Genomic DNA, 15,014 nt, shown 5'->3' with positions numbered 1-15,014 from the left:
CTATTGTTGTTTCGTCAAGATATAAATGTGTGCATTTATCGTGCGCAGATACACTATTAATTGTTGTTTCATCAATAATACATTGCCAAGGTACTCAAGGCATTGATACTAATATGGACCACAATGTAAGGTCCATTTCTAGTACTTGAAAGTTCATTGTTAAGCTACATTGGACTCAACAAATTAAATCCAAAGTTACGAATTTTCAATATATTTTATTTTGAATCATAATTTGAATGCTTAAACATCAATAAGATTGATCTAAAAATGGTATATGAACCATAGTAGATACCAAATTTTAGTCGGCTTGGACTAATGTGTAACACCTTCTAGATCCTATCACCCGGTCCCCATATCCTAGACTTTAGTTTACCTACCTTTACTAGAAATCCATCGTCAACTTCGATTTACCTACCTTTATTCAAGCTCTTCAACCTTTATGATACTTTTATTTTAATCTATTCAACATTATTTTTAATCCATCATTTTAATCTCATCTTAAACTTTTATAACAGAACCACTGATCGATTTTCTATCCAAAATTTTATTATTCTTTAAATCTTCTAAAATCCTATCTTACCTTGAGATTTGAAGGTTCAAAGAGATATAATCTTAAGATTGAATAAAATTGAAGATGATTGGTTGGAGAAGAAAAATAAAAAATTTCCCCTCATTTTTTTTAGAGATTTAAGATGAAGAAGTCCCTCACATCATTTATTAGTCTAATAGAGAACATTGATTTCAGGAGTCATGTAATCAGTTTGAAAACATATGGGGTATCTCAAATATTCATCAAATCACAGAGGATTACGTCTAAATCACCCAAAAAAAGACCTACCCAAAATCAAGCAATGTCACAAAAGTTTTCTATTTTTTTAAATCCAACGACTAAGGATCAATCGACAAATTGACGAAATAATCACTAATTAATCATTCCCCCTCCCTTACACCACACACAAATGATTAGTTCATTATTAATAGAGCTATTGATACTAACAACTCATTGCAAAGTTAATCACTCCAGGAACTTTTTATTCATATATGTGGATTTCAAGATCTATGATTGGACGTATTCCCAATACCCACGAAGGAAAAATAATAATTGAAGGAAACCCAATAACATTAAATGTATAATTTAAAAAAAAAAAATCAAAACTTTTCCCAAAACTTTTCTGGATTTACCCAAATTAAACCAAACTAAATTATACTAATCAATAACTGTTGAATCAGAACTTGGTTACTATGATCAAAACCAAACATTAATATTTAAGAAAATCCCAACTTTCTTCCTTTTATGGTAGAAGTTGTTTAATTTATTTACAAATTGCTTGAAACAAACCAAAAACATTTGAAAAACAATAGAAGAGAGAGAGAGAGAGAGGGTTGAGGCTGGGAACAACGCACCACTAACTAATACAAGAGAACAATCGATGACTCCTAGATTCTGACAAATGAGGACCCTTTATCATAGTCTTCTCAGATCTCGAGATTTCTCCCACTGATGAGCTATGTCTTCTGTGATGACCTTCAACTTCAACTTCTTTATGGTATCCGTTGACCATTTCCACTTCTACTACTGCTGCTGCTGGTTCTGATACTGGGATCTGATATGGGCTTCTATCATGATCATGATCATGATCAGTGTAGAAGTTGGCAAAGTTGTAATTTTGTGTCGAGAGACACGTGTAGTTCCTTCGAGTCTTATTTCTCTTGATCGTCTTGTAAACTAAGGGGATGAGACCATCCATCTATCTGTATTTTTTTTTTCTTTTTTTCTGATTTTGAGGAGGTGAGAGGTGTGAAGAGGAAGGAAGGAAGGAAGGAGGAGGAGGGTTGGTGTGAGAAACGCGTTTTTGACATTTTTTTTCCCTTCTTATTATTATAAAATAGGATAAGTCAGGACAGGACAGGAAAGAATTAAATATGGATCCTATTGGCACACCAAGTTTTTACTAATTCTTTTATGAAAATGACTATTTGATTTATAATGGCATTGTTGTTTATATTATGAGTCGTGCCGAGGTGACATTGGATTTATTGGGATTTTTACTTCGGACGTGGAGGTGTAGATATAATCATAAATGCTGTTTTCTCGTGATACGAGTAGTTACATTTATGGTTATGTACTCACCTCCACATCAGAAATGTAAAAATCCATAATAAATTCAATGTCACTCCAACATCAGTGTTACCTTATTCATTGGACATTGTGTTCAACACTACGTTGACGAGGCAATACACAGATAACTATAGATTTCTTTTCTTGAGATATAAGTTAAGAAATCAACGATTCTCTATGCTCTACCATGTTAGCACAGTATTGAACGATGCGTCTAGTGAAGTTGGTCCAACATTTTTCAAAATAATAATAATGCAATTGACCATTTCCATAAGAACTGGGATAATCTAACGCTCTTTTTTGTTTTTTGTACGTTCCCTTTATAGAATCATTCAAAAAATATTTGCGTATCTCGAAGTAATGAATCTACAAAGAGCATACAAAAAAAGTGAAATATAATCTTAAAGAAAAATAATTATAAAATTGAATGTATATGATCATTTTCATAAATTAAAAAAAAAAAATCTAGTTCAATAATTCCGTGTTTATCACAAGTCTAACAAATTATGGAGTTGCACCATCCCTAAGATTTTTTTATTTTATTTTATTATAAATTTGGTACTCTGACCTTATTGCTCTCGATCTCACACCTATCAAAATGAATCCATTGTTTAATGACTAGATCTGGTCACACAAGCATCAAACATATATACTATATATAAAAACGAATCCATTGTTTAATGATCAGATCTAGTCATTAAGACTAGATCTGATCATTAAACAATGGATTCATTTTTATATATAATATATATGTTCGATGCTTGTGTCAAAAAGTTGTCTGGGGCTAACATTTTTCACCTACAAATTTGTGATGAGATAGTGAAAATTTGAGATCGAAAATCCAAAAATGATATTAAAAGTATTAATCTTGATAATATATGACATTTAACCAATCCCCTAATACATTAATTGTTTTAAATATTATTTAGTTTTAGTTTTGTTTTTTTGTCGTTGTTGTTGATGACCCAATCAAAAGCTTAGGTATATCAACCTAATTTTGAATGTTGTAATATTATTCTTTGTAGTGTGTGTTGATTGGGTATGTTATAATTTTAAATAGAAGGAGTTTTGTTTTATTTGATTTGTATGTATAACTATAGCCGGCTTTGGGTGGTTGGCATCTTAAATCTTTATTCTTAAGTCGTATGCTCCTTGGCTTTCTTGTTTACCTAATCCACTTGGATCCTTTCAAACCAAACCTAACTGAGATATCGTACGTGAACTCAACGATGGATCTCTCTTTCTCTCTCTTGGATAGAGACCTAAAATAAGAGTCGTGATCAAATGATGCACTGACACAGACATCGTCTATACATGAATGACGTGGCAAGTGCACAAAATCATAAATCTTTTTCTTTGAGATACACAAGGAAAAGAATAATGATAGATGACTCAAAAAGACGTACTCAATCTTCTATACTAAGTTGACGTGACAAGTGCACATAACTATAGATTTTTTTCCTAGTGTATCCCAAAAAAAAAGATTTATGGTTATGTGCACTTGCCATGTCAATCGAGTAAGGTTTTTTGAGTCAGTTTATCATGACTCCAAGGAGAAAGATGTGCACTTGCTACTTCAACTGCATATTTGTGAGCGCATCATTTTATCATTAGTCCTAAAATAATGCAAGAGCCCATCTATGGGCTGGTCTGGATATTACCCTATGCTACTAGGCCTCAATTTCCTAGCCTAAGCGCCCCTTATCAAATGGTCGTGGTGGGACAAATAAAAATCAACTATGTTCAAGCCTGACCTATTCACGAGGATTTGTGGCTTATTTATAGTTTGGACCTAATTTCAAGTGGGTCTTTTTTGGAAAATTACTTAAAGGACCTTGACAAATGGATTTCTTTCTAATTAGTCCTAACTTTTAGGACTTCTCTTAATTGTCCATTTAGTAAAACTTCTTTTTCTAATCAATCTGTAAACCTCACTCCCCACATTTCTTTCGATTGAAACAAAAAATCCATCCTAACTGCTCCAATTCATCTAAGAAAAATTAGATTTTTTTTGCATTCAATCAAGTTTTGAAGACTCCATTCCGACATTAAGGATTTGAGAAGGAAGAAAATTTGCAAAAGTTTTTTTCAAGCATTTTGAAAACAGAGGTAAAAAATTTGCTTCATTTTTTAATGAAAATCAATAAGTGATACTTCTTCTGGTTTGAAATCATCTAGCCAAGTCATTATGTAGAGTTTTTATCCAATCTTTCCATGTATTTTAGTCAAAAAACTCAACAACAAAAATAAAAACAAAAAATAGGTGGGTTTTACTCGTGTCGGGTTCAACATTTTTTTAAATTGTCGAATTCAACAATAAAAAATCTCGAACTTAACAACAAAAAGTGGTGAACTCAACAATAATAAAAAGTGATGAGCTCGACAATGAATAAAAAGTGGTGAGCTCAACAATAATGAGGGAGCATTGAGAACTAAAAAATTAACTAAATGGACTATCAAGATACCGCCCAAAATTCAAGGATTATTTAGAAAGGAATCTCTCCATCTGAGTCCTTTAAGTAATTTTTCCTTCTTTTTTTTACATTGTACTAGAAGGTGGAACATGTGTCAATTAAAAGTGATTTAGAATGTGGATCGTTGATTTTTTACCAATAATTTGTAAATCACTTTTGATGGATTTAGAAGTTTCAAATTCAATTGATTTTTTGTGAGGATAATCTTTTCATCATAGTGACCATCCTCGCAAAAAAATCAGCTCAATCCAAAACCTCTAACCCATATTTTGAAAAACCATTATTTTTACATATGTCCCATGAACCGTCCCCATATATATATAGTGGAAGGAGAATGAGGGAGTTGGAATTCCAATTCTATATATATACCTCGTTCTCCTTCTACTATGATGAGTGATTTCCTCATTATCGTTCCCTCATTCTTCTTTCAAGAATTATACCTATTAAGTCATATAATGAATGACACTGGGAATCAACCCAAGTAGCAGCACAATGCATAAGATACTTAGTCCAAACTAATTGCCAAAGGTTCAATGAAAATCATGTTCAAAGGAATTACAGACACATAATTTGGTAAGTCAACTAAAAAAATGGAGTGATTTCAATTATTTGAATTGAAACAGTTACATAATAATTACCATTCCTCGTGTCAGCTACAAACACAATGAGGAGGGAATTGTTAAGCTCATCAATATAGGGTATCATGAGTCATCAATAACATAAATGCAAGGAATCACGAGGAATGATTACAACTAAGTTTAATGCCTCATATTAAATGGACTCCACTCCATAGTCACAAAAGTTTTGAGTACGAGTTTAAAACAGTAAGGGGAAACTTTAGTAAAATTGCCAAAAAGGGTGAAATACGAGAAAAAATATTGAAACATAAAAATAAAGAATATATATGTTTAATAATAGATAAGACACTTATTTTAATTTATTTTACCTTTCAATATTACATGTTCTCAAACATGATTATACATGATGTCAAACAAAAAAAAGTTTACTCATCAACATATATTTTGTTTAAAATAATAGATATTGAAAAAATAAAAAATCATTACATCAAGAGATTATCGACAAATATCATATTTCTAAATTTATGAATTGCCAAATCGACAAATTCTATTATTTATCAAATCCCACATTAAAAAATATTCTTGAATAAAAATACAAATAACTGTAAGGCTACAAAAAGAGTGTTAGCTCTTCTTTTTTTTTTTCTTTTTTTTTTGAAAAAAGTGGAAAAACTTGTTTAAAATGAAAAAGTGACTTTTTTCAACAACAAATTTTTTTTTTTAATTTTTAAAATTATTTTAATTGTCAGAGGTACAAGATAATTTTTTTTTTTTCATAAAAAAAACACCTATTTTTGTTACTATGTGTTACTTAGCAAAGGGAAAGGGGAGGGCGGCTTCTCCCATTCAACCCCCAAGGCAATAATAAGAGCAACACTTTTAATATAAATTTTTTCTTCTTGTTTTGTAATTTTCTCAAGTACTGACTTGATCATTAAAGGCCCTTTGGTCATCACTACACTGATGTCGGCTTCTCCCACTCAACCCCCAAGGCAATAATAAGAGCAACACTTTTAATATAAATTTTTTCTTCTTGTTTGGTAATTTTCTCAAGTACTGACTTGATCATTAAAGACCCTTTGGTCATCACTACACTGATGTCTTTTCAGGTAAACTAACAAATAATACGATCGAAGATATAAAAATTCACCGGAGAATATTACCATAATACTACATTTATTGTGGCACAGATCTCAAGGAGTGAAAAACCCTTACAAATTATATTATTAGTTTTATGTTAAATTTTGAAGTAAAATTTTCATTTCCTATTCCATATCATGATATTGAGTTTGAATATTTAGGGTTAGGTGTTAGGGGTTAGGGGTTTTGTAGTTCTTGGAATAAATAAGAAAACACAAACATGTGGAAAGTAGTTGAAATACAGAAGTCTTGTGTAAATGCTACTTTCAACTATGTAGACCGTGTCTACAATCTGAACACACATTTAAAACAGATGTATCTAAACTACTCTTACTAAGGAACTAACAACTACTTAGCAATAATCCCATATGTTAAAAATGTATTTTTTTTTCTTGTGTAAATTGATTAATCTATTAATAAATATTGGAAAAGATTCATGTTCTTTTATAATTGAACTTTTTCTTCCAACATTTTTGATAGAATAATATATAAATTATTTGAAGGCTCTCATCTCATAAATTTCTAACTAAATAATATAGAGATTTTGGAAAATTTATAAGTTTGAATTTGTTTTGCAATATTTTTAAAATTAAGATTTTCTTGATTATTCTCTCAAAAATTGCCATTTAATCTTATTTTTAATACGAGAAAATCATAGACATTTTATCTAATATTTCATCATTTTATAATATCTCGAAAATCATATCGTGCCTTGAGGTTTGAAGGTTTAAATAAATAAAGAGTCGTGATTTTCTGACGCCCCTCTAACATGAGCCCCTGACGTGGCATGGGTTAGATTCATAGATTTTTTCCTTGGGTTAGAAAATAATCTATGGTTCTAGCACATGCCACGTCAGGGGAGTGTGTCAGAGGGGGGTGTTAAAATATCATTATTCATAAATAAAATCTTAAGGTTTTGAGGGAAAAAAAATCTAGGAATTTTGAGTTACAAGTTCAAGACCATGGCACTAATCTTTCACAGAAGACTGAGTTCAAGGGGCATATTAAAATATGTAGGAGTGTTTCAAATATTCTCCAAAACTTGGAGGGGCATGTCTAATATTTTCAAACTACACTTGTGTTTTTTTTAATTGTAGTCAAACAAACGGCTGAGATGAGAAGATATTCCCTAGAGATTTCATTAACTAATCTCTAGAAAATTCTGTTATTCGATCAAATTCAAAAATCAAAGAGTGCTGATGTTTTGTCCCTCCAATTTATTCCGTCTCTCTCTCTCTCTTAGGGTTTATACTCTCGATAGATTTGAAATCTCCATGAGAGATGGTTGTCGAATTTCAAAATCCAGATGTAGTTGATCCTCTTGAAGGCTACTCTGTTCTCTCCTTACTTCCTCGAACATTTAGAGATTTGAAGAAAACTGGAAACTCAGATCAGGACAACATGGAATCCATCCACAACTATCTCAAATCTCAGGTACCTCCATTTCTCGTATTTCAGTTTCTGTTTCAATATCCCCCATTTTTTCTCTGTTCGTGCTCAATTTTTGGGTTACTAGTTTTACAATGTGTGTATTCGATCTCCTAGAGTTACAGGTTTGATATATGATGCAAAATTGTCTGTTTACACCCAAACCTAGCCCTAATTGAAGCAAACGAAGGCATTTGGGGGATGATTTCTTACTGTTTGTGTGTCTCTGAACAAGGGACTAGTTGATTAAATCGACAAATTAATCTGTAATTTATCTTAAATAGACCCTCAAAATCTTATTTTCTTCAATATTCAAATCTCAAGAGCAAGATAGGTTTTTTAGGGAGGTTGAATATGATGGGTTTTGGTAAGAAACCCCGAAACATTTTGTAAATCCCCTGAAATTTTCCTTATTTTTTTTTTACTAAACTTTCCTGAATTTTTCCAGATCTGCCGAATAATTAAATTACCGAATCTGAACTTGGTTTCTATGCTGGAGAGACTCCCAATATTTTCTCTGAAGTGGTTTTTCTTTTTCTTCGATTTAAATTTCAAAATGACGTTATCATACATGATTTCTTTATTTTCTTAATATTTGGGTTCTCTAGTTCCATTTCTTCATTAGTTAATTTATGAACAATTTACGTCCTTAAATGTCAGGCACTCAAAAGTCCAAATAAGATTTTAGAACAAGCGAAGATAATTTTACAAAGTAGTTCAGAGAACCAGAACTCTGAGTTTCCATGCCATGTTCAACCTGAAGACAAGGGTAAAAACACCTCTACACTGGGTAAGGATCGTCCCCAAGAACGACGACCTGCCTTGGGTCGTAAACGAGCTAAGTTTTCTTTGAAGCCGAATGCAAGGTGAACAAAATGCTGCTACTTTGCTTTGAAGCACATTTGCTTAGAAAAAAAATTAATTTAAGTGTTTAATGCCATCATGTGACAGGCACCTATCTTTGGATGAGGATACGAGTTTGGACATTAGTCAATTTCAAGATCCAGAGGATTTCTTCTTGGCCTTTGAAAAGCTCGAAAGTAATTGTCATTTTTTTTAACAATATCCTTTGGGGTTGGGTGATTTCTTACTGCAATTATTTGTATTATTACTTCTTTTTTTCTCATTCCTTTTTTCCCCATCTGATCATAGATGCCAAGAAGGAATTGCAGAAACAAAGGGGTGAAATCTCAACTGATTCAATTCAACATAATCGGTCTGCACGGACCCGTCGACCTGGGATTTTGGGGTACGATGCGTATTTCTCATCTATTGGTTTGCTCAACACATTTATTTAGATTACAATTTTACTTTTGAATTTTAATTGTTGATGCATTCTTGTGTTTTACGTCAGGAGGAAAGTTGGTTATACACATCGTTATTCATCTGTACTTATAAATGGTGATGAGGCCATTGCCCCTTCACAAGGAATGTTTGAAATGGACAGTCCTGGTCCATCTAATAGTGGTATAAACACGTATCAGCATGAGACATTGCAGGAAAGGGAACTAGATGGTGATGGATGCATGAATACTATTCAAGGAAAATTTCATTCCACCATTCTAGAGCTATTTTTTTTTTCTTGGATCTCTAATATTTGGGTTTTTCTTACTGGGTTCTGATTCACGGGTGAATATACTTGCAGATTCAGTAGCCAATACAGAGAATAGAGTTGATACTCTTCTGGATGAGCTTCTGTCAGCTAATACAGATCTAGATGGGGATGGAGCATTCACTTTCTTGCAGGAGCGTTTACAGATAAAACCAATCAAATTGGATAATTTATGTCTGCCTGACTTGGATGGTATCCGGAGGAGTGCTTTTAAGACATCAGTGGATCAGTTTACTAGGCCAAGAAAGGCATTATCAGATATACATAACATGATAACCCAGGTAAACAATTAACTCTCTGTATAAAATCAGCAGGTTGTTGTCCTAGTTCTGATATGGCTAGATTGTTTTGCAATATTCAGGTTAAAGATATGCACCGAGAAGTGGTAGCTTCTAAAGAGCTAGAGCTTGGTGTCAAAGGCTTGACCATGGGAACTCTGCATTGCAGTGCAAGTCAGTTGGGTATGTTAACTTTGGTTCTCTGCTTGTGCTTCTGTTTCTGGCTATTTGATATATAATGTTGCAGGCCAATGCTTAAGCACCTTTAAAAAAAACAAAAAACATAAGATCTTATGAATGGGTTATGAGTGGCTATCAGTAAACATGTCCATAAGATCTTATGAATGGTTCTAAACATGTTTCTTGCTCTTTGACGGAAGTTTTCTTTGGTGACTGCGAGCACACTACTTATAGTATTTTGCACTCCCATAATGGATTTCCCTACCACAAGCAAGTCCAAATATCTTTTCCAGATGAGGTGCACGTAATGCCATTAAGCATGTAATCCAACTCAACTGGATCATAATGTTGTCGTGTTCTGGATACAATATTTTTTTTTCAATCTCGTGTTTGCTTAAGTCTATTGTTTCCAACCAGTCTAATGTCAAATGGTTGGAAGAGTTGGCTGTGAGATGTGTTCATACTATCGTACAGACCAGTATGCCCACATGGCTGACCAAGTAAATCATTTTGTTGAAAATGACCTTGCTTTAAATTCAATGGTTCATTCTAGATTAGGGAAAGTCGGGAACTAGTTGAAACTTAAAACCCTGCATAGAGCGTCCTAACTATAGTTCAAAATTCATGCCTTTTCAAAATGTTTCGGCAGCACATTCCGATTTCGGTTGAAACTGGAACGAAACATTGACCTCAAAACATTGAATGTGTCAGGAATGTTTCAGAAGTTTTGAGATGTTTCGTAATATTTTGGTCATTACCGTTTTCGTTTTTATCCTGATCAAAACATTGACTCAGAATCAAGATTCTAAACCTTGCTGCTAAAGTTCAACATTTCTTTTCTTATTTCAGGTAATTTGAATATCTTCTTGTTTTTAACCCGTGGTAACATGCACTACTTTTGAAATGAATGATACTTGGTCTAATATTCAGGAATTAGATTAGAACGTAAACTTTAATGTTATTTCAGTCCATTTGTTCATGATAAATTAACAACAACATTGAGATTTATTTTCTCTCTGCTGACATATCTCTTAGGATTCTGTTTTACAGATAACCCAGACCCTACTTCTGGCGAACACCATCCTATGGATGGACATTCAGAAATTGTGGACATCCTTCCAGGACAAAATAATGAGGTTGGCCAAAATGAAGACATGCTTCCTGGACAAAATACTGAGGTCAGCCAAATTGTGGACATCCTTCCTGGACAAAATGAGGTCGGCCATTTCGTTTCACAAAATACTGAGATCAGCCAAAATAATGAGGTTGGCCAAAATGAGGACATACTTCCTCGACAAAATGCTGAGATCAGCCAAATTGTGGGTATCCTTCCTGGACAAAATGAGGTCGGCCATTTCGTTTCAATAGTAGTTTCTTTTTCGAATATTTTTTTTTTCTTCTAAAATTTGGTGGTTGATATGGTTTAGTTGAGAATCTAATATACATGCCACAGTTTGTGCACTCAATGACTTTCAGTTTGTATTGCTGTAGGAGACTTGAAGATGGTAATTTAGATATGAGAGGGATTTGACTTGGAATGGTCGGTCATCTTACTTCTGTTTCTGTATAGTGCTAGATGTCATTTTGACTCATTTACGCAATGTTGGATAATGAGTTATATCTGGTTGGTCATGTTGGAAACTAAACGTAATTGTGGAGTAGTTTAGTCTTTCCTACTATGGGTATTTTAGAAGCCTTGTAGAGATTCCTAGAGGCATCTAGTTTATAAGTAGGTTCCTAGGAAATGGGTAAGAGTGTCAATACATGTTGAATTCCTTGGCTGAAAGTCAATTTGTGTGCCTCTAGATGCCAAACCAAGGTCCTAGAGAAATGTCTAGAACATAGTTGAAGTGGTTTAGCAATGTCCCATATTCACACACATATGCATGAGGCATGGTTTGTTGATGTAGAGAAGTAAAAAAGAAATTTTTTTTGAGGTGTTTTCAATACATCAGAGTGGAGTGACGAATTTGAGTGCATAACTCAAAAGACAAAGCCTAGTATTTATTTATTTTTTTTGCTGAATTACAAAGTCTAGTACTGTATTTGGGCCTCCCATTAGAAACCTCCACACATGTTTAAGCTTCACCGTGGTTTTCTAGGAAACAGTTCCAATTGGTAGCTGGTATCAAATGGTTTTAATGATAATGAGAACAAATCTTAAATGATAATTTTTTTGAAGGAATGTAGTTACTAGTTGGGTAACAATCTTCTCCTGAAGTTACTGTTCCCAAACTCAAGAGTAGTTTGATGGTTTTATTTACATGGACACCTGTTGGTTAATTCAACTCTTATTCCCTGTTTCCCAGCTAACTAAAAGGGCTAGTAGCATTTTTAAGAATCAATATAAGTTATTCCATTGTTATAGGCATTCTTTCATACATAATTAAAGAAATAAATGGACTGGTAGCAAAAGAAAGATTTGCGCCTTTATATAATCATATTGAGTATTGACCAATGTAGGCACTCCTCTTTATGTGTGGATACATTCCAAAAGAACGAGAGGTGCTTTATTGCCTGCAAATGGAAGATTTTCATTGTTTTTTAATTTCTTTCATATGTTTGATTTGTCTATATGTTTCTTTAATTGAATATCCATTTATCATATATGTGTCCAGTTACTTATTTGAATGTGCAGATGTGCTGACATTTTACTTTACAAATGATTAGTAAATAGAATCATATGAGAGCTACTCTTGCATTACAAGTGCTTGTTTTTACTGGTTCTTGTTGACAAAATTAACGTCTTATTGTCTTGTGGATGGGCACATCAGAAACCTTCTGGAATGTCAGCGAATGAGCATGGCAAACACAAAGCACCTACACACAATAGAAGGAAAAGAAAAGAACTATCCAATAGGAAAAGCCTTGCAGGTTTTTATTCATTATGTTTTAATCTGCACTTTGAATATCATTAGCATAAATTCCTTGCAAATCATTGAAATAGTTGGTGGTTTGAGAGTAACTGGGATGCTTGTTATATTCAGGTGCTGGTACAGTTTGGGAGTCTGGTGTGAGACGGAGCTCCAGAATCAAGATGAGACCATTAGAATTCTGGAGAGGAGAGCGATTCTTATATGGAAGAGTACATGACAGTGAGTTTTCTTTTCTTCCTCATCTATTAATTGGTTTATGTAAGGAAATTCTATATTGATGAGTGACATCTAGTTTGTCTTTCTTTTTGGTATTCCTTTCATGTTGAAATTTTTATATACTAACCTGAGAGCTTCTACATAGATAATGATGTTATCATTACATCGTTAGGGATTTTCTGCTGGTGCAAGCAATTCCCTGATTTTAAAGGGCTGTTTTTGAACGTTGTTTTGTTCAAGCGCGTGCTTGTGTGTAGAAATAGCATGGGTTAGTCGGTAGTTCTATCCTTATATTTTTTGCTTTTTAGGCTTTTTCTTTAGGTGGGTCACCTCGACCTCCTTGTTATCTTCTTTGCTTCTTTTTTGAACTAAAAGTTCAACTTTTAAAAAAAAAAAAATCTAAACAATAAGTTAGCATCTTACATAATCCACACCTTTTTATTTTTATAGGAAGGTTGCCATACCTGCTTCCAGTAGCTAGAAACACAAAAATAATGATAATTATTTAAGCAATTATTAAATTATCTTTCGTTGGCCTTGATTGACAATTTTTTGACCATTAAGGGGTTTGATTGTGAAATCTGTACCTACTTTCAAGAGACTTGTTTTTATTATTTGAGATATTTAAATACTCAGTTTCCATGCCTAGTTACATCGTTCTTCTGTTACTGTGTTAAAGCATATTTTTCCCAAAGACATGTTACACTCTTCAACTCTACCTTCAAATGGTGATAGGTTCAACAACTTCATAGCTATCCTGGGAATGGCTCTACTCTTTTATTGTATAATGGATTGATCAGATCTGGAATTCGATCTAAATGATCCATAACTTTACGTATGGGTCGAGGACTTGGGATCCAATAAAAACCAATCCATTAAGGGTCCAATATTTTGTTGGACATGTTATGGATCAGCCATGTCATGATCTGATAGGGAGCCAATCTGGTAATATGTGAACTTTAGTGATTGAGAGGTTGAGCCTAATACTGATCTTATTTCTCAGATTTTCTCCTCAACCCTTTCTTTGTCAAATTTATAATGCAGGATTTGAAATAGCTTTTTTTCCCCTAATTTTTCTATAGGGTCTTAAATTCCTATTATGATTCTCTGTTTCTGGCATCAGCAATTTGGTGCGATGAACTTCCTTCAAAGGTCTCTTTTAAATGGTCAGCGGTCTTGGGCGAGATTTTGACCTTAATAATGTCATTGCAAGGGGTATCACGTCTATTAATTCTTGTTATCTTTTGCTAAGTCTTTAGTTTCATTTCTAATCTCTATTCTCAAATTTTTTCTCCCTTCCCAAATTCGTGTCCTCCTTATTTCAGTATTTGTTATTCCCGCCTTTTGTTGGTAGGAAAAGTATTCTTGACCTCCTATGCATCCCTCTCTTCATTAGTCAGATTTACAATTACAAAAAAAAAAAAAAAAAGAAAAAAAGAAAAAAAAGGAAAAGATATCCGTTTACCAGATTTTAGCAATGGAACTAATTGAATTGGTATCATATTGCAGCTCTGTTGACGGTAATTGGAGTGAAGTATGGGTCTCCAGCAAAGGGCGATGGAAAGACCACATTAAAGGTGGAGTCGTTCGTCTCTGATGAGTACAAAGAGCTTGTTGAGAAAGCTGCTTTGCATTAAGATCTCCTTGTTTGCATTGAGCACCCTTTATCTGTCCCTCTGTTTGCTGGGGTTGTCGAAGTTCTCATCATGGCTGCACTTATAAGTTGATACTATATTCATACCTTTTTTTTTTTTTTTTTTTTTCTCGTTTGGGTAAGGAGCTGATACAGTTTGAATCTCTTATATTAGGAGTGAATTTTAATCATTCCGGAGATATCAAAAGAAAAAAAAATGATTCGTGATTAGTAATTAGTGGTTGAACACAGGTTTTGATCCCAGGTTGTGGAATCAACACTCGTGGACACCTTCAGCTATTTACTGATTTTATGTATTTCGATAAAAATGTAAGCTTACCCGTTATCAAAATCAAGTAGTTGATTTTTGTATTTTGGGACACCGATACTTTCATCCAGAGATAATCAAATTAAAAGGAAACTTCTTTGTTGTCGTTGTTGTTGCAGTAATTACATTTGATAAGCACTTATACTTAGGTT

General features: G+C 33.3%; 1 protein-coding gene across 2 annotated transcripts; it reads left to right on the top strand.

The window, feature by feature from the left end:
* The first annotated feature begins 7,517 nt into the window (after positions 1–7,517).
* Positions 7,518–14,906, top strand: CENP-C (centromere protein C). Of its 2 annotated transcripts, none has more exons than XM_086430274.1 (11): positions 7,518–7,745; positions 8,400–8,605; positions 8,691–8,779; positions 8,892–8,988; positions 9,094–9,281; positions 9,385–9,632; positions 9,713–9,812; positions 10,845–11,155; positions 12,584–12,683; positions 12,797–12,904; positions 14,411–14,906. In XM_086430274.1, the coding sequence occupies exons 1-11, from the start codon at positions 7,593–7,595 to the stop codon at positions 14,536–14,538; spliced, it is 1,728 nt and encodes a 575-aa protein (XP_086286400.1). In that variant the 5' UTR covers positions 7,518–7,592; the 3' UTR covers positions 14,539–14,906. The 2 variants fall into 2 exon arrangements, with proteins under 2 accessions (XP_086286400.1, XP_086286401.1); XM_086430275.1 differs by having other exon boundaries at positions 7,519–7,745; positions 10,860–11,155.
* Positions 14,907–15,014: the final 108 nt, after the last annotated feature.

Source organism: Akebia trifoliata, unplaced genomic scaffold, assembly GCF_017979445.1.
Source record: "Akebia trifoliata isolate Shusen 1 unplaced genomic scaffold, ASM1797944v1 Contig00362, whole genome shotgun sequence".
Taxonomy (NCBI): domain Eukaryota; kingdom Viridiplantae; phylum Streptophyta; class Magnoliopsida; order Ranunculales; family Lardizabalaceae; genus Akebia; species Akebia trifoliata.
This window is presented reverse-complemented; position numbering and strand designations above follow the sequence as displayed.